The following is a 21,404-nucleotide window of genomic DNA, read 5'->3' on the forward strand; positions in this document are numbered from 1 at the left end:
CACTTTCAAAATAAACGATCCATTTGTTGGACTATGAACGAATTTCATCTCGCTTTTTAACAATTCGTTAAGAAATTCTCAACTGTTCATCACCGATCACAAAAGGCTTATTAAAAAATGGCCGGTAATTGAGTGTTAAATTTCGTCAACATATTACCTTCCAATTTTGTACACTAATACTAATTTAGCGACGTCCGCGTAATCCATCATAAATTGGAAGCTTTAACACTAACCGTGCCGAGCTCAAAATGTTATTGATATGTAGTCTCCACTCGATAAATGTCCTAAATATCTTGTCTATAATTGTCGCAGAACTATCCCCACTACCGCAGGACATACCCCGTGAGGGGACCCTAAGATCGAGAGATTAGTGTAAACATAATACGGGTTGGGTATGTAGGTGTGAGACCAGGAGATCTTTATTTTTCATCATTTTTTATTACAACTTTTAGCAATATATTCGTGGCATTTTTCAATATAATATCATTCCAATGACATTTACTTATGTAATGAATGATGAAAATTACTTCCCATTACAATTATAGCAACGGAAAATTTGTGTAAATATGATCTGATGTTGTGTTTGGTATCATTTTAATCAGAAAAATTCCACAAATATATTGGTGAAAATCCCATAAAATAATGATGAAAAATAAAGAAGTTTTGTTATTGGATTAGTAGTGGTCTTGGATTAGGAGTGTATTGCATTACACTCCTCAGTGACGGAGGCCTCTCGAGCTTCGCTGTCCTCTTCTGCGTTCGGCAGTGGATCAAAGAATAGTACCTTCTAGCCGATAATTGTCCCTGGTCAGATCCGTGTTTGGGACAATTATCGAGTAGACACTGTACACTGTTTTATAAAAATTACAAGACTGAATTTATTTGGATTTCTCACAATTTTCATAACAATATGTGCTTGAATGATGAGATCTATTTAATAATTTCTACTGAAAGCACCTTTGTAATTTTAATATTGGAAACTAAAAAATGTGAAACCGGTCATTTGACCAGTCGTGATGCGGTTAGTGTTAAATTCAATTTAGTACTTCATTTCAATCAAGTTAAGTTCAATTTTCTCGATAATAAATTCTACAGAATAATTTTGCTTCATATTTTCCGTTTGTTTATCTCCGGCCTGCTCTTTATTGACGAACATTTGTCGACTGTTCTAAAGACGTCGGACAATGCCGGACGAAATGATCGAGAAGTTTTAATTACACCGCTGCAACAGTGATTCAATTATCGTGACGTGACGCTAGCTAGTTCGTTTGTGTGTGTCAATTTCTTTAACAGTCGTTTACTCACGCCGCTCGGGACTCGTTAAAAGGCGACGCGAAGATAAAACGGTATTGGCACAATGGCTCCCCGTTTCGTAATTGTTCACGTACGTTCAATGTTTTCGTTCGTGGTTTTCCGCAACGTTTGGATTGAAATCTTTTCTGCGAGCATTCGCCGAATGAAAAGGTCTTTTCTTTTGACTCCGCAAAGAATGCGGAACTGTGCGTAATTAATTGGTAACATTTATATCATCAACGACGTGGAAATGTGAAACTCCCGATCGGTGGAGAGAAAAACTTCCAATTTCATTCGCTATGGAACGAACGGGAACGTTCGGATGCTTTCCTTCAAACACTCTTGTTTGCATTTTCCGTCTTCCTCTCGTTTCGGAGGAGTTTATTCCCGACATCTGTGTGCTTCACTGGAACGCTCCATTTTTCGAAATAGCATCGCGGAAACGATATTGCTATTTGAAATATTTTTTTAGCACTGACAATTTCGTTTACTGCGATCCCGGTATCGTGAAATTTTACGCACAACTTTAGGATATAAAACCGTGTGAGCGAATTCCACGTGACTAAAGCGGGAACGATGAATATATTAGGACTATTAAATCGTGTTCGAAATGAGTGTAGTGATCAAAACATTATTCCAACAATTGTAAGTTTCTCCAGGCAATCCTGAGTCGACTTTAAAGAGTACAGTGTTTTCTCGATATATGTCCACAACACGGGTCTACCCAGGGACATATATCGGCTAGAAGATACTATACACAGCAAGGTATACCCCGCGGCAGTGGGGATAGTTCTGGGACTTTTATCGGCTGGATATTTGGGACATATGTACATAGAATGAAGGCGGTATAGAGAAGTCACCTAACAATGGACAAAACTAAATGCCAGATACGAGCATTTTATTGAATAATTGAAACATAACGAAATGATTTGACTCGTGGAAAGCAAGAGGAAAAATTAATAATAGCAAAGAATCCAATGAAACTAACAAGTCCCATAAAATAACGAAAATGAAAACAATGGAACGAGCACAGGCCTTAAAAACTAATCGTTAATAAACCATTCAAGAAACAAACCTAACCAAAAATGAGATAAGAAGCTTGTGTACATATGTATTCCTGAATGTTTGTCTAAATCGATATACTTGTAACAAATGTACTATTTGTTTCTTTAAAATCGCAAGTCAAAGTTTGAAGAAGATTTATGTTGAAAATATATGATTCTTCTGATTATTTCGTTTATCTAATTGAACATTTAAGATTCCTAATTCAATAAAAACTTCTTAACGACGTGCAGAATTTTATATAATTTAGTTTCGCTTTAATGTCTTTACTACAATGAAAGATTCATGAAATACGAAGATTGGGGTCAGGAAGCTGTCAGAAGTCTCAAATAGTATATTTTAAATACAGAGCTGCGTATATTATGAATTAGATGTATTAAAAATAGTAATTTGAAATCTTAATAAGGCAGTATTTCAAAATCTATTCTACTTTATGGTATTATATATAAGAATATTTGAAAATTAATAACTGTTATAATATGTATTAGAAATAATTATTTGAAATAATTTTCCTTTTGGAATTTATGAGAAATAATTATAATATTTCATGCTCATAAGTTCAGTTTACGATATAGAAACATTAATTATGGATGTCAAGGCATGTTCACAAATACCCTCTAAAGAGGATTTAATATACCAAATTTTATTATGTGCATAAGGACAGAAAAATTTATTTCAAATAACTTGTTAATACAAAATATACTTGTAAAATAAATATTTCAAATAGTATTTCCTGTAATACAAAAGTAAATAATTATATCAAATTAATCGATGTAACGCAATTCGGGAATTAATCTGTAGAAATATTCCTATTTTTTATTTGAAATACTGCTTTATCCAACACTGTTTGAATCGTATAGCAACGTCTGAATAATCAAATATGGCGGTCCGTCTTAAACAGTGTAAAAAAGCTTGAAATATACGAAATACAATATTAAATTGTTTCTTGAATGGGAGCGAGGTTTCAAGATGTACTATGTATCAGAGTAACTCATAAACCGTCAGGATGCCCGTTAGGGGAGCACACATATTTAATGTCATCCCCCTTGTGGTCTTGAATATCCTACGTTTATTTTCACCCTTAACACAGGGTGTGGTGTATCTGGTACCCCATGGACCTCTCTAAATCAATGAGAATATGGTTACGTTTATTACCAATAAAATTTGGATGGCATTACTTATTATTTCATCACGCGTGTTACACTCACACGAATGTTTTCATGGAAACGACACAATGATAGAAATGGATGTATATTGTGAACCGTCTAACCACTTGAGGACGAAGGCTATTGCGTCATTAAACATAACATGGAAAAGCAATTAAAGTAGACAAGGCGTCCCAGAATTGGCAGTAGAAATCGGCAAGAGGGAATGTACAGGAAACGATGTATGGTCGGACAAATAGTGTACTTCAGTGTTCACTTCAAATAATTGTCGTATTGCCAATTTTAAAGTGTCGGTATTCTTAAAAACTGGTCTGTAAAGGGGACACTACGTCCTTATCTTTTTCCAAATTTTTCAATACTCTCCTGCTGTTCTATTATTGGATTTGTTAAAAACAATTGTAAAATAAATGGTGATCATAATTTTTTTTCAATTTAAATTATTTTGGTTAGATACGTTTTTCATCAGTTTGTCAGTTCAACTATTACAATTCAATGAAAAAAGGTTGACACCTTATTTTAAAAGCTTGTAAGATCGTCAATTTAAAAAATTTTGAAATGTCCCTTGAGTTATGTTCGTACATTACTAGCCTGCAGATATTTGTGCAAAATAAAAATTTTGTACATCAATTGCAAGACTCTAAAACAAATAAATATTTGTTTCTTCTTTCAACAATTTTCGTAAGTTGATGATATTACGTCGGTACTCTTAAATTCTTTTAATCTTTTTACTGTTTCATAGTTCACCTATTCACTTTTGTCATAAATGCATAAAATTCACAGTCTATGTATAGCTGCGTATATCATTAAAGACTAGAATATGACCAAATTTAATAACAAATTCGAAATAGTATGTTTCCAATCTAGTCCAAAGAGTATCCAACACAGGGTGTCCCAAAAATGTTGTACTTTCTTGAAAGAGGCGATTTCCGAGGTCATTTCAGTTAACTTTTTCTTTTCCGAAAATGTAGTCCGCAGTTTCGTTAAAGAATTATTGGCGAAAAATACGGACCAATCAGAAGGCGGCTATAGCGGCTCCCGCTGAGCGTGACATTGACATTGGGCGAACTGGAATCGGGCCGCTGTAGCTCCACTTTAATTGGTCCGTGTTGTTCGTTAATAACTCCTTAGCGAAACCGCGGAGAACACTTTAGCAAAGGAAAAAGTTACATCAAATGATCTTGGGAAGCGCCCCTTTGAAGAAGCACACCATTTGTGGGGCACCCTGTATAGCGTGAAATACTTTAAGTAGAGTGGGTTTACCTGTGGTCAGACTAGTACACCCATGAGAGTCGGGTTGCAGTTACTCAGTTGCTCAGCAACGGTAAGTTTTAGGACAAATACACTTTAGTACTTTTACACTCAGAATACGCCAACCTATCGAAATCGAGCATAAAAAATTGGACATTCCATTTCAAAAAATTAAGGTGACCTCTATATCTTCTCTACCACTCCACTTGCAAGAATATCATTTATACCATATTATGTAGTTTCTTAAACCCTACAACTTCTGTAAGTAACATTTTCTCGTATTGTATGAAATAACCAAGATATTCAAGTGGACAGAGCTCGTGGGACACACTGTATATCTCTTTCCCAATATTCATTATGCTTTAAACATAAGTGTAATTAACCCTTAGCACTCGAATGGCGACTGTAAGGCGCCACTAGAAATTGCTGTATCATTATTGAAGATATTTTTTACATTATTAAATGTGTTTGTATTTAATGAATTACTAAACACTTCGGTATTGTACGAGTATAACATGAAAAATATATATATAGAAGGGAAATATTCTAGGTCAGAAGAAATGTTTCGTTTTGGTGTTAAAATAGCTTCGAGTGCAAAGGGTTAATATAGGCACAGTAGTTGGCACCCCCACGGTAATTGTAACAGTATCAATAGCCACACCTCGGAATTACAGAGTGCGGGAGATGAAATTACTTTAACAAAAATTCTGGCGTATTATCCGAAAAGCTTATCATATATCAGCAGCTGTAAGATGCGTTGTAAAATCCTACGAAAATAGTCGCCGGAAAAGCTGGCGGTTTACGAGTCGGACGAATGGGAACGCATTCCTCGGGCCAATCTACTCTAACAATATTGTACTGACCGAAGTGCAAGATATAAGGACGCGCGTCAAGAAGCGAGCGGCGGGGGTGGGGGGGAAGGGGGATCGTGCAACGGAATAGAGTGATACGCAGAGAATTTTATGTACCATTCGATAACAGCGGCGGTTCACGTGCGCGCCAATATCTTCGTGTCGAGAGAGAGAGAGAGAGGCACGGGCTTTTTACGGCGTCTTTTTGCAGCGTCGCATAAAAGTTACGCCGCGCCGGTGCGCGGGGCTCCTCGCTCGAAAACCGAACGACAATAGCCTCTGTTGGAAACGAGCCAGCGCCGTATCCGTTTCTTTTTTTTTCTCTTTCGCCGGTTATCGACAATGAATATGTTCGTCTCGTCGGTCCGCGGCTACAATTATAAAATTTATCGAAGCGGCGAGAGGAGGACAAGAAACAGGCAGACATCGGGACCGAACAAAAGAAAGAACGAGAAAATCGAGATCAGAAGTAAAATAATTACTACCGCCTTTCGAGGAGAACGGGTTATCGCGGGAAGATCGGGGGCCGGATCATCCTCGAAACGGGGCGTTAACAACGCGGCGCCACGTCCAATTAAAAAGATTACTAATTAAGCTTACTAATTAATAGCGCGCGCAACCGGCGCGCGACATTACGGTTTTAATTACCAAGTGTCATCTTTTCCGATCCGAAACAGCGCGTCGCGGCTCGGCGCGGCTCGGCGCGGCACAGCCGTGACGTTCTTAAATCTAATTAATTTTCTACGACTATTAATGAGTCGCCGGAGGTAGCCGCCGAGGGGCGTCGGCGTCCCTGACAATCTCGAGCCGCACCATCTTGGACGGAGAACGATGCAAGATTATTGTGGATATTAAATTTCAGTGTAGCGGCTATGCTCGTGGCCGGATATTAAATTTTAGTCCCGGTAAGCAATGGCGCGAGCGCATAATACGCCCGGTGCCCTCGACTTCGCGCGAAAATCGTCGTTCAAGCCAGCCCTCTCGACTCCCCCACCCTCCCCCAACCACCCCTAAAACCCCGGCCCTGTCACCCCCGTACGCCCTGCGGTATAATTCTTCGCGGTGCGCACCTATCGGCCGTGTTACCGCATCTGCGCCCCGCCACCAATGTCCCTTGGGCTTTTATTGCCGTCTCGCACCGCGCCCGGAATATTACATTTTGGTAGATAGGCGAAATTATCGATTACGCGATAGCGCGCCGCTTTTCATATAGAATAATAGCGTTCGAGTGGCCGAGTGCGCCACTCGGACCATCCCTCGCTATTAGCCGGCCGCGGAGGAACGCGGCCATGCTTTCCTCGTTTTTTTTTTTTTTTTTACGACGTACAGTTGCTCACGAAAGTACACTCCCCGTCAAAATGATAGCACGCGCGTGCTATCTTTCATTTCACGAAAACTATCGGGTCATTGCAAAACTCTCGATACGATTTTCGGTTTATCCTTACTTAAATCAGTGGATTTATTCGAGGATTATTATTATTCGATTTGATGCAGTTATTGCAAAAATGGGTGGCAGTAATATTTCAAACGGTAGGAAGATTGAAAGCATTTAAGAATATCAGTACTGTTGTTACCCCTTAACCCATTTGCATCATTAGCGTATGATTTTCGATTTTCTTGGTCACTATCATTATTCGTTAGCTAAAAAATAGAAATGGAGAGTGTTGTTGGAGATGAAAGTAGTAATTCCGATTTTTTGTACTTAAATGTAATAGAAAAAAAAAGTTTGGTGATAAAGGCCTTCTTTTCATATTTCTTTGTCATGCAAATGGGTTAATAAAACGACTAAAGGGAGAAATAAATTCCTATTTGGATCCTATGTCTTGCAATTAATGCATACAATTTTTGTTTGCATAAAGATCCGTGGTCAAGTTTTTCAAAAGTTTGTGTACTTGTTTGGCTCTATTTTAGAATAACACACTGTCATTTTCATGTAATTATTTGTATGATTATTTCAATTATTATATGATTCCAGCAACATATCACTATTCATGGCTGCGATGATATCTCAATAATTAATTGGTCAATCGTTTTCAAATTTTACACCCACACAGGATGTGGCCGAATAACATGTACAAGCGGGCATGAGCTGATTGCATATGAAAAAAATATGCAATAACATTTTTTCATCCGAAGCTTCGTTTTCGAGAAAATTCAGCAAATGGCCAGCCCCAATGCCACCTCCTGCATATAATAAAGCACGCGAATCCGACGGATATTTAAATTTGATTTCCTCGAATACGAGACGTTAAAGGAAAAATGTCATTCCCTTATTCGATTTATCTGTACATGTAGAATTACTCTCTGCCCGCTGATACATATTATTCGGCTGCTCCCTTTATATGTATAAAATTTGAAAAGGATTGATTAATCCATTACTGGGATATCGTGACAGTAATGAAAAGTGATGCGCTGTTGAAATCATATAATAATTTAAATAATGCTTTCTTGAAATATAGCCAAACATGTATACAAAATTTTAATACTCTTGATCAATAATAATAACAGCATGAACACTTTTGATCTGATAAATTAAGCAAAAATTGGCGGCTTTAAATAGGATAATTCCCTTATTGTACAGTGGATTCAGAAAGTACTTGAACACTAAATTTCCCATTCTTGAGAAATTGAAAAAAGTAGTACAACAATGTACCTGGACTCATTTTAAAGCTTGGAGCTCTACTTTGTCCATCTATCGTTCACTTTTGTCTTAAATATTTCTGCACGATACAGGGACTGGGAAACCGAAGAGACTTTTTTGGTCGAAAATGTTAGTAATTGAAGCGTATGTAAAAACATTTGCAAATTTTTCTCGCGTCTGAACCTACCGTAGATTTAACGATTGAAGCTTCCCATTTACAATGGATGCATAAAGCCTAATTTATGATTTTTTATAGTCGATTTATTGGGCTTTGAATGAAAGGTGTGCTGGTATCTGTATGATGATCTTACACGACCAAACATCCCAAAAAAATCTTAGATTAAGTTTTAAGCAGTCGTTGTAAAGGGGAAGACTCAATCTTCAAATCTGTAATAAATTCATTTAAGAAAAAAACTTTTTGATACTTTACAGACGATTCAGTTTGTAGCATTTTCGACCAAAAACGTGTTCTCAATTTTTCATTAATTAATGGTGAAATTTATTATTGTACTATTTATTTCAACGAAATTATCATAATTTAAATATTGACAATTTTTTGAGAATCGGACATTTAGTATTCAAATACGTTTTGGATTCCCAGAATTTCTCACTGAAACACACAGTATTGTAATGGTTGCCATGCAGAAAGAGGAAACCTGTAAATCGGCTTACAGACGATACGATTTATCACACTTCAATTTGTATGACAAGTTGCACAGACAGTTGCAAAAACAGATCGCATTCACTTTTGCTTACTAACGATCGTACAATCGTAACATATTGTTTTGGAATAGACATGTCTTCGCAATGGCACCGATCATGTGAAAAAAGACAGCAGTCTCACTTCTAATATTTAGACTACGGTCTTTATGCAAAATAAACATGTTCTATATTAGTTACAACAAACAGGTGTTAAGTAGCCATTTGTTCCTTATTCTAATAAGTTGGTTAAACTTCACATTGGCAACCCAGAAATTTTTATCTGTTTTTACATAATCCTGTACATCTTTACGAGAAAATGCCAAAAATCGAAGTTTTAAAGCGAGGAATTCATTGGTTCAAAATTTATGCGTGACTAAAGTGGAGAGATTTTTAGCGTTTTTTACAGGTAGGGGCGCCTCCATGACAGTGTGTGCTCGACATTGCGCGTCGTTTGATGAGGGGAACCGCTGGATGTTAGTACAAGCACGCGCCTTTGTCGATAACGTATATTTGCAAGCGTGGTCGCCCCCCAACGACCTAATCCCAACCAACTTGGATTATACCTTCTCTTTGAGATCCCGTATATGATTCTCTATATTTTAATTACTGTTCGGTGACAGCTTATCCCAGAGTAAAATGTAACTTCTCAAGTTTAAACACGCATAACTTTTCAACCAGTAAATTCCTTGCCTTAAAACTTCGATTTTTGAAATTTTCTCATCGAGATATACAGGATTATATATTAAAAAGTTAAGAATTTCTGGGTTGCCAAGGTGAAGTTCAACCCATAATTTTAATGGATTAAAAATAATATAATAGTATTCTTAAACTAATATTTTCACTCTTTTGTGTTTCACCTGTTCAGTTTTATCATAAATACATAAAATCAGCAGTTTAGTAATAATTCTACTGGCAGAAAACGAAAAGATGAAAATGGTATAAAAATATCACAACAAAATACTAGTACTAAATACTTATTGTGCGAGTCAGGTACCGATGAACCGGCAGATTTAAAAAATTACTTGAGACGACGATGCTTTTCATTTATTGTTAGAATTACTTCGCCGGAAAATTGCAAAATAAATAACAAACATGCGAAATACAGTCAGTAAAATTGTATTCTATTGAGTTCTATCCGAAATGATAGAATATTTTTAATATTTAAAAAATATACTATTTTTAATTTTTAGAAAATCTCTATTCTTAAGATAGAGATAGAATAAACGTTCAAACAAATACAATAGTCTCGCATATAACGCGACCAAGAAATTGTTTACAAAATAAATGTAAATGTAAAAAGTATTGCTTTAGAAGACTGTACACTTACTGTCACAAAAGATGCAATTACTCAGTCTTTTTAAACAATTCTTTAATCGCGTTAGACGGGGGTCTACTATAGTGTATGAAAACAAATTTCAGAGACAACGTGGAAAAAACTAAAATCGTGCAAATCTCAATTTGTACTATCCTTTCCGCTCGCAATTCGTCCGGGAAATTAATGTCGTGGATATGCACGGCGTTCATTATAATTTAGCATTTTTTCTCCAGATAAGCGATGGATTTACGATCGGAATCGTGTGAGCAGAATGGCTCGGAAAAATGTTATTTTTCGCTGTTTGATGCAAAGCTTTAGACTCTTTTGTGGGGAACCGCGTGCATATCGTGTTTGATTTAATGTGTTGAGATGTTGATATTGTTGGTTCGCCTGGAGCTATTTTTATGATTCCAAAATGGTACCATAGTGGTTCATGGTATACAGGGTGTACCAAATAAAGTATTAGAAGCTGTTTTCTTAGAATGTAATGAAGATATTGACATAATCTTGTTGCAAATTATTTGGTTAAGGAGGACTAATATTTGAGTATGAATTAAATTATTTCGAGGTAATTTTTGTGTGGAAGGGGGGGGGCGGCAATATATTTTTAAATAGAAAGTAGTATTGATTTTTTATTATTGCCATACCTCTTATTAAACGAAATAGTATTTAGTTGAACCATTTCTTATTATTCTACATAGTTACAGAATAACAGCACGCGTAACCAGTAAACTAAAATATAAAATATCGTCAATTAAACCAATAAGTAAACTTTGCAACTGTGCACAATAAAAAAAAAAGGTTCAAGTAAATACTATTGTGTTTAATAAGATGTATCACAATAACAAATAGTCAATACTACTTTCCATTTTTAAAAATGTTGGGGTCCCCCTTTCCCCCTAAAAAAATTAGCCCAAAAAAATTTAATATATACTAAAATATTGGCACCTTAACCATTTAATTTGCAAAAAAAAAAATAAGAAAAATTAGATTCTGAGAAAACACTCGCAGTTACTCATTGTTGAGGAGTAAGTCGCACACATTGCAACCAAACCTCCTTACAGAAATAAAGTACACATTGATAATGTCATACGAACATTTCAATTCGAAGAATCGAAGAACAATTCTAAGTGAAGCACGGTATTGTGCCAAAGCGGATAGTATAGTATTGTATAGCTTTATTTGGGACACGAAGAGTGATCAAATTATTATGAATACTTCAAAAGTACTAGTTACTAATATTGTACGTATAATAATATTGCTTTTATTACAGAATATATTATGTTTTCAATAACATATGACGATGAGAGAGAGAGAGTATAGTTTATTTTAATCATTGCCATAATTAGTAACGTATTTAGAAATATACTATAATAGTAATAAGAAAATTATTATTTGATAATAACTATTTTAATAAAATAATATTCAAAATGGCAGGAGTTATTTTTTTATAATTTTTCATCTGTTCATAACAATCAGATCACCCACTGTATCATGTTTTATATTATATTATAGCGTATAGCTTGTGTTAAATTCTTACACGTTGTGGTTTAAGATTAAAATAAAATAATAAATTAGGAGCATATTAAATCGGCTTGCATAACTCGAATGTTCATCTTGTAAGTTATTGACAAATGTAACGAGTTGCTAGAAAGTTACAGAATACGATTCACGCGACAACCTTCAGTTTTAGGAAAACGAGACATACGGAAGTGCATGACTTACCCCCTTGCAGCGATGGATAGATGTAAAAGGATGGCTCCTGTAACCAGGACACTACGCGCACCAAATCTTTCACGAAGCTGGGAACGACGCATCGTAACACTGCTGTGCATCCCCTCGATGCACCCCCGATCACTTCCACGTCGACTTTGTATGCCTGGGCCACCACTGCGAACAAATAACCCTGAAGTTACTTTTATTCATCCCCAAGGTGGCGCGCCGACTTATACACCTAGAACTTTATCAAAAGCTACGGAATTCTCGTTCGGTGATAAAGTTTATATTGCACGGCGAGTCATAGATGAAAGGCCGTAATTCTTTCGCTGAAAGGAAACTCCACTGCCTCTTTTACCTAAAACTTGATCAAAAACTATTAAATTCTGGCGAAGTAATAAAAATTCGTATCCGGAACGAAGATCGTAGATTAATGTAGAAGTTTCGAAAAGGAAAGTCCTAGTACACTTTTTGCTTGAACGAATGTTTAAAAATATTATAATAATGTCTCTGTGCATGAAAGTGATGCGCACAACATTTGCGATAGAGACAATATCACATCATGAGACAATATACTATAATAATTTATAATTTTATTTTATTTTCATAATTTATTTTCTTATGAAACTTTTACCAACATATTTGTCACATTTTTCTGATTAAAATGAGACCAAACTCGACACAATTAGGGATAGATTTGCTTGTATAATTCGCGATCGAGTAGAACCTCGATTATCCGAATTTTCCATTATCTGAATCTAAATAGTTCAATCTAAGGGACTGTATATACAACTCGATTTATTGTACAAACTAGTAAAAGTGTAATCTAAAATTTCAATTAGCTTCAGCTAGATAACTGTTCTATTATCCAAACACTCAAGTTTCAATGATTAGTTCGGATAATCGAGGTTCTCCTGTATCGTGGATTAAACAAGTAAATATGATCCAAATTGTGTCTTGTTTGGTGTCATTTAAATTGGAAAAGTGTCACAAATATGTCGGTAAACGTGTTACAACAAAATTATTAAATATCAAACAAATTTTATCATTATATTAGTATTGTTTCATTAATACACTGATATCGGTGCTTTGTTTATTCCTTCTCTAATTACGACGCTCTGGCCGCAAGAGATCGACGAATGGGAGCTTTCACGTGTGTTAAGACATTCTTGTAAATACATATTTTGTAATACGACGTGAAGAAATTCATAGCGTAACAAATATAGATATTTTACGAAGGAAACGTCTGGTAAAATAATTTTCTCTTTTGGGTATCGGTGTCCCTGAGACCAAGAGTGTCGCACGTAAAACAAACGGGAATGGAATGACTGTGATGCACAGTCTTATACCACTCGTTATAATTTCCCTTGCACACAGGTTGCAAACCAGGTCGCAACGGGCGCGGCAGAAACGCACTCGATTCCACATGGCGCGTTCCATGCTTCGGGGAAAATTCCAATTTCGGCTGGAAAACGATCGACAGCCGGGGCGTTAAGTGTTTTAATTTCCAGAAGAATTTCCATTGTCGAGCCGTGGGCTCACGTTCGCGTTGAAAGTGCGGACCCCGCGCTCGCCGATCGCTGTTATTAGTTTCGCCGCGCCAGAGAACCCCCTGGGAAAGCAAAATACAAATTCCACGAAAGTTGACTAAAAAAAGCTATCGTTATTGATAGCGAAAATTGAACAACTTGTGTCTAGACAATTCTGACGTGTTCTTTTAAATCTCTGAAGAACCCCTCGTACGATGGACTCTTCTGACAATTTCGTGGCAGCCATAAGTATATCCCTCAAAATTTGACGTTGGGATTATCGTTTACTTATCTTTCCATTCTTTTGTCCGAGTCAAAAACTCTAAAAAAAAACTCTGGGTCCAGGTGGACCCAACTACGGCCATCTGAAGGTTAAACGAACAGGTCCTCAAATCGCATTAAAACGATTTAATAAAACGTATACGATTCAAAAAATCTATTGGCGACTTCTGAACTGTTCAAATTAACCTTGAAATGTAAGGAATGCTTAAATATAAAATACGGAACCTGATATTTTTAATTCAATTTAGAGGACATACAATAAATGTTCCTCGTGACTGTTTCAATAAGAACCTCTATATAATAGTTCGAAACACCTGTTTTCGGAACTCTTTCAAGCCCTGGCATACAGGTTGTCCACTCCAAATTGACCTTTCTGTCGATAAAATTCACCTTTCTACAAATAAAATTCAACCTTTTACAAATCAAATTTTCTCGCAATTTTACTTGAAGTTGCTCAAACGGTTATGCGAATCGTAGTGACTTGCACTCGAAAGACAACCAATTGACAAGAATTGAATGAAGACAATGTAGAGAAAGTGTAGTTGACTTTGGACAATGTAAGCCTCTACGAGGTACACTTCACCATTTCTACAACCATAGTCTTCAATGACGAACCTTATCGAAGAAGTTCTTTCTGGTCCTACGAACCATGAAAGTTTCTAGAAAATAGAATCGGCAGGTCATTATTAGACGCGTCAGATAATTTCTAATCAATAGCATGCGTGTCCGTCGAATTTTCAAACTCGACTTTCTCGAGAACGAGGCGTTAAAGAAACGAAATTTATTCCACATTTTTTAATTATTTTATTATGTAGAATGACCCCCTCCATGGTTGTACAATCAATACTGAAATATCCTGTATACAGTCCGCGAAATTACTGTGTAATTTTAATTCAGTTGTAAACAAACAAATACGATCTAATTGTCCCTGTTATAAAATAAAATATATTTTCTTGTAAGTAATTAATTTGAAAAATATGTATCTCTGAGAAAGGGATGTGCGAATATAGTTCCAGTCAATAAAAATATTAGTTAATGTACTCTATAGAATCGAAATGATAATGATCATACACATTTAATATGGTATATTGCTACCATTTGTTTTAAATAATTTGAGAAACTCGGTTATTCATACTTTTAGTCAATATTTGTATAGTTGATATATATCTTTATGGTCCGCTACTGTCGCAAATTGTTTTCCATTTGCATACACTTTGCGGACTACTATTTCCCAGAGGTTTTCTATGAGGTGGGAGTTCGGAGAACGCGCGAGTCACTGCATTAATTTAATATTTTAGTGGCAATACCATTCCCTGTTTAGTTTTGATGCTTGAATTCAAATCTTGTATACTTCCGGGAATTCATTTTTGTCTATGTACAATACAAGGTAAAAAAAAAGATGTTATATTTCCGTGAAAGGCCTGACACAATTTGAAGTAACTGTTTCCTTTGCGAAAATGTTCTCCGCGGCTTTGTCAACGAGTTATTAACAAAAAACACAGACCAATCACAGCGAGAATACAGCGGGCGGATTACGGCTGAACCAATGCCAACGCCGAGCCGGAATTCCACTACTATAGGTGCGTTCTGATTGGTTCGTGTCTTTCGTTAATAGCTCCTTAATGAAGCCGCGGAGAATGTTTTCGCAAAGGAAAAAGTTACTTCAAATAATCTCAGGATTTATCCCTTTCAAGGAAACACAACTTTTTGGGACACCCTGTATATCCAACATATTGCCGTCTTTGCAAAAGAGCTATGTACATGCAGCTCAGACCGTAACACTCCCACCACCACGATTCATAGTAATGTCGTGTAACTCGCTCTATCGCGCCACTAATAAACTCGGTAAAACCACCTGGCCTATCTATAGTAACCCTCAGACTTCTGCGAGTTCTAGGCCTATGCCGGGGTCATTTCTGACCTATGGCGATAGTTCACTACAGTTTTCTTTCGATATAAGGCAATGGCTCGGGACCGGCTATCGTCGTATTTCGGATTAAGAAGAAGAAGAGGGGACAGCGATTTTTTTACTTCAAAATAAGAGGCGTCATGTTATATCGGAATAAAATTGTACAGGGTGTTTCACCTAACTCGAGCATCTAAAATATCTCGCTTGTTTTGTATGATGGAAAAAAATTGCAGAGGAAAACATTAGTTGGTTCTGAGGGGTACACATTATGATAGGCACAAAAATTTGTTCAAGGTTATATTTCTTTGAGATTTCAAGGTCATCGAAGTTTTTTTAAATGAAATGATATACTTTTATTGTCGCTATATGATAGCCGAGGTCAAGACGAATCCAACGACCTGTAATATTATGACCTTCACGTGACCTTGAATTTTTTATCACCAACGATTCCACACCATACGTTTATACTCCGTGGACGCTGGTGTGCAACTTGTCGAGGTCATTTCGGGTTTTCAGTGCACCAATAATGCATATTATGTGTATTCGGTTATCCATGGTTAGAATAGTTACTCCAGCTTATTCCCACCGTTACAGGTCACGAATGACACCGGCATAGCATACGGAGGGTTAAACTTCTTTTCTGAACCATGGTAATTTCGATGGTCTTCGCGATGCAATATTAGCAATAATCGTAATAATTAAAGTTGTACGCAACAGTTAGAAATAAACATGAACAACAAAATTGCAATCAGGGAAACAAAAAGACATCTAGCTATCCCAGTCGGTGAGAACTACATACAGATACAATCGATATCGATCAAAAACACATCGAGTGGAACTATGGAAATATCGCTGACTGTATTTTACTAAAAATCAACTATTATTATTAAATAATTATTAAATTAATTCAATAAAGTCCCATTGTATAATAGCTGAGGAAACATCGTTCAGTGAGCTGAGGAACACCTTGGAAGACTCGCCGGAACCGAGGACATGGAAACGGAAGGTCGGGTAAGAGGTAAAGGAAGCGAGAAAGAAATTTCACAGTCACGGGGACACGATGGTGGCGGCGCACGAGGAGGATCTTCGGCGACGTCGCGACGCCGACGCCGTCGTGTCAGGTTGCAACGTCGCTGGCAGCTGGCCGTCGCCCTTGGAATTTCCACGTAAATAAAATCACCGGAAGAGTATAGTGCCTCTCGAGCGCGGGCCGGGCGACGGCAGAAACAAAAAAGGAAAGGAGAAAAACGCCCAGCAGACGTCGAGGACGAGGCGTTCGTTACGCCCGCGTCGCCTCACGCCTCGCCGCTTCCCAGACGCCGACGTCGAGATTCACCCGGTCGTCGACGACGAGTAACGACGTGACACCCTGCACGCTGCTGCTACTGCTGCTGCTGCTGCTCTGACTTCGGTCACGTGTACACGTGTTTCCGGTCTGTGTGCGTTCACACTCACGAGCACGTGAGCGGATCCGCGGGAGGATCCCACGCCGATCCGTGTAACGCGTTTTAATTGCCGCGAGCGCGAACCCGTCGCGTGGAATCCTCTGAATCACTGTGTTCCCTCGCAATGGGTCGACAATTCGACTTAATGGAACCCCGGGATCCTCCACGCGGAACCACTCGTTAAAGGCTCCCGTTTAATGGTACCGTGCGTCATGCGTCGTCCATAATCGTCAAAACGCGGAACATACATCAAATTTTCAATTTCGTTCAAAATCAATGAAACTCAAGTTATCTGTAAGGTCCATCTCCCTATTTTTGATCACGTCCCGATTTCTGCTCGGCACGTATATTTTTTATTTAATGTAGGAAGTTAAACAATAAATTAATAAATAAACATGCTACAGCCCGTTGTTGAACAGATGGCGGCATATCAAAAAAAAAAAAGGAAGAAAAAACACGGGTCTAGCCAGGGACATATATCGGCTATATTTCCATTCACAGCCTTCAGACACAGACTTAAAATCCGTCTTGGCTTGTAGAAATGCTTGGATTCCACGGCATGCACATCTTCATTCTTTGGCCTACTTCTGTCGCTTGTATTACCAAATATCTGCATAATCTCATCAGCTCGTGATCAGCGCTCGCTAGATTGAACCTTCCTCTTTCGAATGAGCCCTTTTCCAGCGAAAAATATTCTCATATAAGGACGAAAAGTTGAGGCACGTAAAACCATTTTTCGCCTATTTTTGTCGGTAATGTGGTCACTCTACCTTATCGCGAATCTATCAAGACCGAGAATCTCTCTGCGGCAGCCATTTTGTGACGTCACACTTGCTTCAGAGAGCGAGTTTTCTGCCGAATATTACAAATTACTCCACGACGAGGTAGAAATTCGCAATTTCGACTCGGGACAGACGTAGATTGGACTTTTAGGAAACACAAGTGACCACTTTTAAACTGCTCATTGCAATATTGAAGCGTCAATTTGTCAAGATTTTGACCCTTGCAAGTTCATACACGTATATTGCAGAGAGATTCTCTTAATTTCGAGAGATTTAGTGTTCGTATCGAGAAAGAGGCTCTGGACAGACGTAGCAAAGACATGTACAAACACGGTGGTATGCATTTTTAATTGATTACTTACTTATTTAAAAAAGTCTAGAAAAAAAGGCACAGCGTAAGATAGCGTGACAGTCAAGGCCAAATGCCTGCCGGCCCCCTTAAGGATCCAGAAGATTTGTGACCACCATAAGACGTTTTTCTCGAAGCAGGCTAAGCTTTATTTGAGACGAGTTATATTTCGGAAAATAATTGCGTGCGAAACTTCAAATAGGATACTCTGTAATGTCTCGAGACCCTCTATGCTACATCCTCGCTCATTAATGATCCCGGTTACATGATGACTGCGTGCGTAGTTGCGTACAATCCGTATGCATTCTATGTACGTTTCAAGCGTTTCGTTCTCACCTGGGAATCGTGTTAACGTGTAAGTATCGTATCGCGGCGCTTGTCCCTTTTTCACTGCAGCTAGAGGGAGTAACTGATTTCTTTTTCAAACCTAGCGAATGCGAAGCCCTGGTAGCGTGTTTGTTTCTTCGTTACGTGTGTTTCATTCAGGCGGAGACGGAAGTTGTGAAAATGTCGTGGTGTATAGAATGACGCAGCGGGGGGAACGTCACTTTATTTCATCTCTATTCTAAAAATGCGCTCCCTAAAATATGCACAGAACCGTCGCGCTTTCTGGTTTGCCATGGAACTTTCCAGTTGAAAAATAGTTTCATTAAATTTTGAAATTGTGGGACTTGTTACTGCAGGTTGTTCGTCAAGAGCGGATGCTGAAACTGATGCACGCTAAACAATTTAGGTTTTTGCATCATTATGAGTAAAGTATTCAATAATCTTGTCGTTGTTCGGTTAACGCGTTGAACACCGACCCAACAACTACAAAAGTTAAATAGGATCGTAGCAATTTATTTCATAAAATCATATTACGAGTTATGACTTGTGACATTGACCTTTTGACTGGGTGACTTTTCGATTATGAACATTTACGGAGACGTAACGAGAGATAAATAAAATTGAGATAACAAAAGTTTTACCGCAATCGACATAAACACAATATAGTTTGTAAAAATATAGGTGCTATGACACAATAAAGCGTAACAGGTATTCGTTTTATTAAGAAGAAAATTAATAGCTTCTCGAAGGTGATGGCAAACTCGAAATTTACAGGATTATATATAAAAAAGTTAAAAATTTTTGGGTTGCCAAGGTGCAGTTCATCCCCTTAATTTACCAAAGACAACAATGATACGCTGTTTTATCCAAAAAGTGGTCGATCTCTCTCGGTGTTACCCTATTCGTCATAAGGTTAGAGCCTGAAATACTCGCAAACTATTTTGCTTTACCAAACACGAGATCAAAATTCGCATTCATTGCCTCTCCGTTCTCTTGACAATGTGTACAGTTCAAACGTCCTCGAAATTGGGTGAAACTGGTACGAACAGTGTTCGAGCCGAGAACATTTTCCGCGTTTCAAAACGAATCAGCTCGCGATGGATAGCGAGAACTTCCGTTCGAACGGGGATAGAAATTTCTTTCGTTAAACGGGAAGCAGGAAGTAAAGTTTTAATTAACGGCCACACGTCCGGGCCAGAACTTTATAGCCGCGAGGGAGTGGTTGGCAATCCCGAAAGCGTCGGCTCGACCTCGCAGCTGCCACGGATTTGCATTCAGATTGCATTTCTTTTTTTTTCCCTTCTTTTTTTTCTAAATAGGTAATTACACCGAGCTCGACGCTCTCTCGCTCTACAGAGAGGCCACGAGGCCGCCTCATCTGCATCCGGTCAGGTTCAGAAGATCCTTCGTTAGGCCATAAGCGAATTTTGACCCGTTCTTCCTTCGCGAGACACGACCGACGCGTTCTCTAATGATTTTATAATTATTTTTCCAATTATTCCGACCTCGCATCGCAGAATCAATGTCTGTACGCCTCGTTTGCCGGCGATTTAAGATTTACTCCGCAGAAACGAAGAACAACCGACAATTACGGTCGGGCTCGACCCACGCATAGTGAACTATGTGAAATTGCGGAGGTGAAGGTCACGTGCAGAGGAGGGCAATATTTGGCGAAATAAATATTTCACGAAATAAAATGTTTGCATTTCAAGAATCCGAATCATAAAATAAAATATTTTATTTTAAAAATCTGTCATAGAAATAAAGTACTTATGAGTAATGCGGTTTTTTCAATTAATTTCTTGATCTAACATTTAAGGGTTTCTATTGTCGATCTATCGTAAAACATTTAATAACAAGTTTTAGATAAGGAAGGTTCAAGGTATTTCTGATAAAGTTGAATGTGTTTTCTTGCTTGCTTGCGATAAACAATATGAACATAGAATGTATCATGCCGTTAGGAAACAATTTATACTCATAAATGTGTTTTGAATACGAACCATTATTTTCAGCAAGAATATTTAAAATAAAAGAAATAAAATATTTCGAGATGAAATCCAAATATTTTTAACATTCTTCAAATAAAATACTATTTGGAAATACTATTTTAAAACATATTGCATCAAGTAAAATATTTTATTTTCAAAGATGCATGAGTACTATTTAAAATACTACATATTTTATCCAGCTCTGGTCACACGTCCCGTGTATTTCAGTTTTGGGCTTAACTTCACCTTGGCAACCCAAAAATTCTTAACTTACCTTTAACATAGAAAAGTACATTAATCCATATAAACTTCCACGACAGAATAGTAAATGTATTATAACAGTTAGAACAAAAGACGGGCAACCATTATGAATAATCGACAGTTATCGTGGAGAATTATGATCGAAATTATTTCCAAAACAATTTAATATTCCAATCTAAATCAAGGTTCTACATACATTCACATAAATATGCAGTTCGATACAATGGAATGCTGATTACGTACATATATAATTGTCGAGACACGTAATCAGAAATTCTTGCATTAATTCAGGGAAAAGCGAACAAATGTTATTCGAGGATTCCAACCACAGACAATATCACGATAAACATACGAAAAATGGGGACAAATTGCTAATATTTCCAAAAAAATATTACGGGGTTTGAAAGACCTTATAATACTAAACGCAACTTGCACAAATCAAATTAATCGAGTAAACGTTTAAATTTATCGAGTTTTCGCCCTGCAGTTTTAATAATACATTGATATACTTAGTAAAAATTTGTGAGTAGTATTAAAA

General features: G+C 37.3%; 1 protein-coding gene across 1 annotated transcript in view; it reads right to left on the reverse strand.

Moving 5' to 3' along the window:
- Positions 1 to 21,404, reverse strand: part of LOC143353990 (cell adhesion molecule Dscam2-like) — a 212,489-nt gene that overhangs the window by 32,756 nt on the left and 158,329 nt on the right. The window contains exon 3 of the mRNA XM_076787641.1: positions 12,004 to 12,168. Within this exon, the coding sequence (XP_076643756.1) occupies positions 12,004 to 12,168 (165 nt within the window). The remainder of the gene's footprint in view (positions 1 to 12,003; positions 12,169 to 21,404) is intronic.

Source organism: Halictus rubicundus, chromosome 5 (assembly GCF_050948215.1).
Source record: "Halictus rubicundus isolate RS-2024b chromosome 5, iyHalRubi1_principal, whole genome shotgun sequence".
In the NCBI taxonomy this organism is placed as follows: domain Eukaryota; kingdom Metazoa; phylum Arthropoda; class Insecta; order Hymenoptera; family Halictidae; genus Halictus; species Halictus rubicundus.